The sequence below is a fragment of the Myotis davidii genome, unplaced genomic scaffold (assembly GCF_000327345.1).
Source record: "Myotis davidii unplaced genomic scaffold, ASM32734v1 scaffold332, whole genome shotgun sequence".
Lineage (NCBI taxonomy): Eukaryota > Metazoa > Chordata > Mammalia > Chiroptera > Vespertilionidae > Myotis > Myotis davidii.
Window position 1 is genome coordinate 7,509,775 of NW_006285779.1, and position 8,948 is coordinate 7,518,722.

The 8,948-nt window shown below is 35.0% G+C and overlaps 1 protein-coding gene across 5 annotated transcripts in view; it reads right to left on the reverse strand.

The window, feature by feature from the left end:
* ZNF518A (zinc finger protein 518A) overlaps positions 1-8,948 on the reverse strand; it is a 44,998-nt gene continuing 36,050 nt past the window's right edge. For 3 of the 5 annotated variants that reach the window (XM_015559387.1, XM_006756619.2, XM_015559388.1), the window contains 2 exons: positions 8,862-8,913; positions 1-6,606 (listed from right to left, as the gene is read on the reverse strand). In XM_015559387.1, coding sequence (XP_015414873.1) covers positions 2,030-6,478 — 4,449 coding nt within the window. In that variant the 5' untranslated portion in view covers positions 6,479-6,606; positions 8,862-8,913 and the 3' untranslated portion in view covers positions 1-2,029. Of the gene's footprint in view, positions 6,607-7,196; positions 7,312-8,861; positions 8,914-8,948 lie in introns of all 5 variants that reach the window. The other 2 variants (XM_015559389.1, XM_006756618.2) reach the window with 2 other exon arrangements.

The window sequence follows — 8,948 nt, forward strand, 5'->3', positions numbered from 1 at the left end:
TTATTTCCTAATAGAATGAAATTCCCATTTAATTTTAGCACAGCAGAAAAATTGTATAAACACAAACTTAAATTTAATTGAAAACATCCATTAACAATGGAATTAACAATGCTTACCATCTTTTAAACACCATACACATTATTAATATACACTGTTTATTTCCAATCAACTCCATTCTTAGGCTCAATTTAAGAAACACACTTTTAACAGGTTTTATACAAAAAATACTTCACTAAGAAAGTAGACAAAATGCACAAAAACAGTACATGTATAATGTGCATAGCAAGATTAGTTTAAAGCATCTATATGGCTTTCTTTAAAATAAAATTATTTGGGGAATGGGCCCGTTTGGGACCTACTGTTACAGTTGAAATATGTAAACTGTTTCACATCTTTTAGGCACTTGCTAATAATAGTGTTCAATCCCTGAAAAAAATGAATTTACACGAAAAAAGAAAATTCTACTTCTGAAATAAAAACCAAGAAAATAACATGGGTAAAGTCTTATATATTCCTTTTAAATTAAACAACCAGTTTTATTAGTGCATGCACAGAACTAAATTGAAAAAAAAATAAACTTTTATATCTAAAACTTTCTGTGCAAAATTTACACAACTGAAAATTACAAAAATATGTACAAGGTTTAAATTCTTTGTTATGTACAGAAAAGAAGCCCTGAAGTTTTCATTCAACCAATGAAAATGTCATAATACTTGTAGTAACAATGTAACAAAAAATTATATAGTATATAATTTTGCAATAAAAGGACTCCATTATCCAATTAACCAACAAAACTTGATCCAAACATACAAAGTGATGTTTAAACTGATGATTCTGTCCTCGCCATGAATATATCCATTTTAAAACTTTTACCTCTTTTGGATATGTCCCTTAGGAATCCATCCTGAAGTTTTATGCACCATCACTGAATACATTATTAATGCTTATTTTCAACCGCCAACAGAAAGTAAATAATCTGCTTTGGGTTATGTCATACTGAAAAGATGCTAACAAAAATGGTCTGTCTCAATGTGGAGATGTTCAGACACTAATTAAATACAAAAATATTTCTCACTTTACTAATTTTGCTTCAAAATATTATTTCTGTAGAATTTTTAGGTTTTGAGAAAAACCATTCCCTTGAAAGTGATTCTATGTTCCATTCTTTTTAAAGGGATGGCAACCAAAAAAAAATTGGCATTTTGGTTTATGGGGGGATAAACAATTTAAGTCAAATAATCATAATTCTAGGTAAGGGGACCACTGGAAAATTTAATCAACAGAAGTGTTCAAGTTCTTTAACTGAACTTCATCCTAGACCTAGAGAGTTTAATTCTTTCAAGGCTACCCATCTACTGCAATGTATCAGATTGCCATTTAGAAAATCACTTTGCAAGGAAGAGTGTTACAATCTCTGACACAGGCCACAGCTTATGAGAGAAAAAAAATTTTACTTATCAAAAACTGCCTTCAAATGTTATGAATTGTCCTGTACTGAATTAAATATACTCTCAAAAAAACCTATACCCTTCAAAAGAACTATACGTTTAGTAGATGTAGAGTAAGTTCTTTACCCGAGCTCTCTTAATATATCCTCACAAATGATGTGAAACTACTTCAGTTCCATGGTGAAAGAGCTCTACAGAGAAACCATACTTATCAGAATCATGAGGCTGGTGGAAGAAGAGAAGGAATGGATGGGGCTGTCAGCCATTACCAAGTCACTGAAGAACTAAATTGGGAAAACATTTTTATCAAAATTTCCTTTAGCCTTAACTTCCCAAGAACACATTTTTTTTTTAAATCAAATCAAGATACATGAGTGCTGTGATGAATTTCTTTCAAAACTTATGTGCGCACTAATAGCATTTTCAAACATCACACATAAAACCTTTTCTCCTCTATGGAATAGTTACTTTTGAAATGTTTAGCTTCAGGAACAATATTGAAGTAGAAAATGTCCAAATTAAGGTCATTAAATCCATCGTTTTCTCCTAAGATAACTTTTTCTTTTTCTTGGTAATTTAAACTACTCTAACATATTCCAATCACGAGTAGCTTCCATTAAATGTCTCTGCCCATGACCAGCCCAAGCATCCTGATTGTCAAATACTCTTCCACAATACCAGCAGTTAAATTTAGCCTTCAAAACATTTTCAGAGGTAGTTTTCACAATCCGGTAATTGTTTTTGCTTGTCTTTTTGAGTGTTAGTTTTAGTACAAATCTTTCTTTCACAGAACTAATAGGTTTAAATGTTTTGTGCCTCTTGGAAAAATCACAAGTTGTTTTAGAAGGCTTACAACAAACTGGTTTCAGTAAAGCACTGATAGTTCTTTCTGACAATGAAACCTTAAGTACATGTCCATTAAATTTGGAAATCGTTTTCATTACATTTACTACTTCTGGTGCATCTGCATCCGGATGATTCAACACTACAACTGGTTGATTTCTCCTAGGACATTTCACAAGCTGTTTGGAACTAAAGGGGAAAAGTCGCAATGTTCTGACTGAATCTTTTGAAAGCCTAGGTCTGCTGAATCCAAATGAGTCGTGGGCATCTTCAGGTTTAATCTTTTCTTTACACTTTCTATGTAATGATGTTTTTCTTGGAGGTTCTTGGTAACTATCCTTACACTTTCTTTTACAGTTTCTGTTTCTAGATACACTGACAGTTTCAGAGTCTTTACTTCTTACATGAGTTTTTATTCTTGAAAAATTTGGGGGTGAAGTCTTTTGTTTATTAAAGTTTCTCCCAATTGTACAATTTGTTTTACACCTCAATACCCTGGCCTCTGAATGGTCACTGGCATGTACAGGTTCCTCAGAAGATTCAGATGTTGCAGTAGAAGTTACCACAATTTCATTTGCTGGCATCATATCATCTATTAAGAAGGGTAAGGCATCTCTAGAAGAGTCTGGCTCTTTTTGCTCTCCTCCTGCAGTCTGATTAGATGATACATTGTCTTTCTGTGATGAGAATACAGAGTTGCTTACTGACAGATTATTAGCAGTAGTCACATTTAAAACAGGGTTAAAGATTTTCAGCAATATTTTTTGTGGTGTCCCTTCAGGGATCTTTGGCTGTATATTTTGATAAGAAGTACTATTTTGGACTAATTTAGGCTTAAGCAGCTCAGTTTTATTTGGCATCACACACTTCAAAAAAACAGCTTGTTTGCCATCAGGCAAGATGGTAAAAAGAGGTGGCTTTGGAAAAATCTCGTTCTGCTGCTTTGCTGGATCCAAGATATTTGACTTAGTGCTCGGATGCTCAGTTATTATTATATTAGGAGGAGGCACAGGTTTCCCTGAAGAATTTGCTGGCGTTTTAATAATGTAAGGGCCTTTTAATGGCAAAGTATTTTCTGAGCTACTTTTCGTGCTCAAACAACTGCCAATGCTGGAACAAAGAGTAGGTGTTAGACAATTATTGTTTGGTTCTACCTTTAAAAAAGGTGTTCTGCAAGGCTCTTTTGTTGTAGTTCCACAAGCATGAGCACTCTCACTTTTTATAGTGTTAACACCTTCAAATTTTCCATTATTAAATGTTAAAATCATCCCAGGTTTCTTGTTTAAAAGAAGAGTAGCAGGTACACCTTGCGTATTAACCTGTGGTCTTCCTGAAACAACATGTAGTCCAGGTTTGTTAGCAATGTGCAATGGTACAAAAAAGCCTTTTGTAGTCTGAACAAATAGAGCTTTTTTTGGTTCTGAATTTACAAGTGGACTCTGCATAGATAAAGAACCTAAGTTTTGTGTAGTGGCACGTAGTTTGTCTTTTACAAGCTGCTGCGTTATTATTGCATCTGACTGAGTCTTAAGTAATGTGCCAATACCTGAAATTCTAGGTGTCTTCTCTGAATCTCTCACATCTTGTGACACTGACAGCATTTGTGCTTCTTTTCCATGACATTTTAAATTCAGATAATTTGGTGGCACATTAATCCCCATACTACAAGATGGAATTGGGAAGATGCCTTGTACTTTGAATTCCTTTGAAGATTCAGTAATTTTGCCTTCTCCTTCATGTTTCTGAAATGACTGGTCACAGTGAAGTGACAGGCCTTTATCTGGAGTGTTACTGGAGTCTTGTTTTACATCAGATTTTGTCTTTAATACATCTTGAAGCAACTGGTTTACTTCAGGTGGCAAAAATTCTGATGCCTGTTCACTCTGAAGAGAGAATACAGATGTGATTCTAGGCATCATAGGTGACTCAACAATGGAAATGTCATCATTAGATGTTTTAGTCATGCTCTCTAAATTTTGATTTTCATTTATATATAGGCTCTGTTCATCAATGTCTTGTTCTTTTTCTAAAACACACTGTTCTTCTATTTCAGTTTGAGTTTTTAAAGTTTCATCTTTAGTATTTAAAAGGCTAACAGGTGTTAACATACTATCTGTGTTTGAGCTCTCCTTTTTCACTAGTGATAGAACTGATTCACTTACTGGTTGTTGAACAACTGTCTTGCTTGATGAAGATTCTCTTTGAGGGCTTTCACACATTGCTATTCCTAAAGACCTACGACGTTTATTAGAATTATTCACTTTTGAATAATTATGAAAAGGTAATGATCCTTGGTTGGAAGATTCAATGGGTAATTCAGAGTTGACATAATTAATGCAATAGTTATGCATATCTCCTCTGTTGTATGCATTTGGTTTGGTAGTAGAGTTGACTTTATCTGGACTTTTAATGGCAGTATCTGATACCTTAGGGCGACTATGAGTAATATGACTTCCCAATAAGTTAACATTATCTCCTTTTTCAACTTTTGTGGTCAAATTCACTGATGTAACTAATTCTGATGATGCTGGCAAAGAAGATACACTTTTCTCATCATCCACTGTTTGAAGGGTATTACTCATTTGAGATAGCAAGGCTATTTCTTTTTCTGAAGTTACTTTCCCAGCAGGTATAGGAGATGAACATGAAAATGTAGGTGCTTTCATGTAAACTGTGTCACTTACCTCAGTTTTTACTCTTGTTATAAATCCAGTGGTGTCCAAACTCTGCAGCTGCAAATTAGCAGTACTGTCCTTTGCAGTATCTGACTGTGAGCCTGGTGAACATAAATTCTGTTTAATGGTAGGCAACAATTTTATTACAATATGTTGTTTTCCATCCACCATCTTGAAGCCCATAAACTTAGCACTATAGTTAGCTGGAACTGTTATTCTATTGTTTTTCACTGTTACCATTGTAGGTCCTTGTACAGCAGTTTTTGAGGAACCAGAAGAATTTGATAGCTCTCCAGCTCTATTATACTGTCCAGTGGACAGAAGAGTTGGCTTTTCCAACTCTGACTCAGCAGTTTTATCATTATTCTCACAGTGTAGTCGTTCATCGTTTTCTTCATTTAAATGTTCTTGAGTAAGATGGCTCTGGTCTTCAGATTTAGCCTGTGTTTTGTTCACGTTTTTAAGCACTTCAGTATTTTGTTCTATACTTTCATCACTTCCATTGATTTTCTTACGTTTCCAGAATATCTTCCTAGATGTACCTATTTTGTATCTTTTAAGTATTAGCTTAAGTCCTACTGAAGTCTGTGCCATCCTTTTCTCATATTTGTCTTTTTCCAGTTTTTCTTTCGCATATAAATGTTCTTTGTGTAAAGTTAAAACATGTCTTACAAGGTACTCTCTCTTTGAGGTACCAAACCTACAATATTTACAATTGAAGGGAAATGTAACAGAATTAACATGAAGGTGCTTCTGAATCTCTCCTCTGGTAAAATATATATGATGGTATTTATCACTTTTATAATGGACATCATTGTGTCTATGAATGTGCTGAACAAATGTGCCAACATCCAGGGTGGAGAATGTGCACTTTTCACATTGAAAACTACCATTTACACAATGTGTGGATATAAAATGTTTTGTCAAGTCTAATAAAGTATATATTTTTTCATCGTTACAAATGTCACATTTTACTAAAGTGCCTCTATGGATTCGTCTGTGTAGTTTAAATACCTGGAAGTCATTTGCTGAAAAACTACACATTTCACAAGGATAGGAAGGTAATTCACCCTGGTGCCACATTTGAAAGTGTTTTTGCAAATCATTTGGGCTATATCGAGTGCTATCTTGGCATTTTAAACAGTTGAAACTGAGTACTTTTGCAGACATTTTTATACCCGTTTCTTCAACTTTCTCAGACTTATGTAGCAACACACTTTCCTCTATAAAGCTTCCAGTCTTCATATTGATAGATTTCCTTGCAGTCTGTGGTTTATGCTGAAATAATTTTCTGTATTTGTCAACTTCATGTTTCAACAGGACTTCATTTGGAATATTTATCTTCGGCAAATCAATTTTCACATTTTTCAGTTTATAATGAAAACTACTTTCCAAAATTTTTGGCTTAATTACTGATCTGATAGTATCAACTATGTCATTTTTCACATCATAATCTTTTATAAAAGCAGCTTCATTTTCATCAAAAAATAACTGTTTCTGTTCAGATGGCATGACTTAACAAAAACAAAAAATCCCAATTTTTTTTCTGAAAACTCTTGATATTACTTGTAATTTAAACAGGAAACAACATTATGCTGAGACATCTTCACAATACCAGGATTTTTCCCACATTAACTCACCTAAAACCAAACAAAGAGTTGAGATTTTCATCACAAAAGTTATCATCAAATTTCATATTTTTAAGTTCATTTTGACACAACATAGGAATGTTGCTCAAATACATAAATAAAAAATGATGTCAAGGGCGGGGAAAAAAAAGGGACACATATGTAATACCCTTTGTAATACTGTAAGCAATAAAAAAATAATAAAATATTTAAAAAAATGAATAAAATACCTGTTAATTATTTTAAAACCAGCTTACCAAGAAGCAATAGTTTGAAGTAGAAAAGTGGTTAGAGCGTCAGCTTGTGCCCCAAGGGATCATGAGTTCAATCTCCGGCCCCTCAGAGAGTGTGCAGGAGGCAACCCATCAACGCGTCTCTCACTTCGATGTTTCTCTCTCTCCATCCCCCCCTCTTGCACTCTCTCTAAAAATCAATGGGGAAAATATCCTCAGGTGAGGATTAACCAAAAATAAAAAGTCAAGGGGGGAAAAAAAAGGGACACATATGTAATACCCTTTGTAATACTGTAAGCAATAAAAAAAATAATAAAATATTTAAAAAAATGAATAAAATACCTGTTAATTATTTTAAAACCAGCTTACCAAGAAGCAATAGTTTGAAGTAGAAATAATTCTAACACGGAAGTCAGGGCATACAAGCTTTACTTCCAACTTTGCTGTGTTGCACTGGGCAAATTTCAACTTCTCTGTACTTCATCTAAAGAAAACCACAATTGGAAAAGCACCCTTAAGCTCTAAGAATTTTATTTAAGTTGATATTGTTCATTTTAAACAGGATTTTTAAAATCTTAAAAAGAGAGCCCTTAAAACCTTATATTCCAATTATATACATACTAGAGGCCTGGTACAGAAAAATTTGTGCACTCGGGAGGGTGGGGGGGTCCCTCAGCCCGGCCTGTGCCCTCTCACAGTCCCTTGGGGATGACCACCTGCTGGCTTAGGCCCGTTCCCCAGGGGATCAGGCCTAAGCTGGCAATGAGACATCCCTCTGGCAGCCCAGGAAGCCTCGGGGGATGTGCGCTTGCCAGCACAGAGAACACCTATTTATTCTAAATACAGTTAGTTTACTGTACAACACGTTGACAGACTTTAGTCGAATTTACCATTCTGTCAATTTCTTTTCTGAAACTAATAAATTAATGTTATGTATCATTCAGATCAAATACACTCAGATCCATAATTTAGAAAAATGCCTTAAGGTTTCTCTGCAGGCCAGGAATGCACCAGTATTGAGTCTTTTGCAGGCAGATGTTCTAGACCAGGGGTGGGCAAACTTTGTGACTCGAGGGCCACAATGGGTCCTTAAACTGGACCGGAGGGCCAGAACAAAAGCATGGATGGATTGTTTGTGTGAACTAATATAAATTCAAAGTAAACATCATTACATAAAAGGGTACGGTCCTTTTTTTTTAGTTTTATTCATTTCAAAGGGGCCGGATCTGGCCCGCGGGCCGTAGTTTGCCCACGGCTGCTCTAGCCCAAGATATCCAGCCGGGGAACCTTGAATCTTATAAGGGGGAAAGTATAAAACTCTTGAACCCCCACGAGGCAGGGTGCTCAGACTACCTGAGTTGCCCATTTGTGCTTTATGCCAAGTGTATTATTTTTTAAAATACATATTTTATTGATTTTACAGAGAGGAAGGGAGAGGAATTGAGAGTTAGAAACATTGATGAGAGAGAAACATTGATCAGCTGCCTCCTGCAAACCCCCTACTGGGGATGTTGCCCGCTACCAAGGCTTCCAGCCATCATCTTGGTTGGGTTAATTTGCATATAGTCGCTCTGATTGGCTGGTGAGCGTGGCTTAAGGCATAGCAAAGGTACGGTCAATTTGCATGTTTATCTTTTATTAGATCAGATACTAGTACCATTAACTTTCTCACTTGCTTATTAACTCTATAGCTAGTACTAGTTTGTAAAATTTCAATAAACTTCTCTCCATATATTCTACTTCCTTAAGTGCCTCAAGGATAATTTATGTTTAAAATAAAAGTTTCGTTAATCTAAAAACAAGAAAATGACATTATCTGCTCTCTCAAGTTATCAATAGTAACATGAAAAAATAAAAGAACAAAACAGAAGAAATGAAAAAGAATAGCAATAGCACATTCCCTTGAGGTACTCCTAAAGTGTATCTACTATTTGGCTTTTTGTCCCTAGAATTCAGACAGATGGCAGCGAGAAAAGCCCTTGGCGGATTAGAATGCACCCATTGCTATCTGCCTCCATTAATTCAAACACTTACTGGTTTATGTTACTTTAGACAAGTGTCAATCTCTGTGTCTCAGTTTCTTCATCTATAAAATAAAAAATAAAAGAAATTAGTACTTTC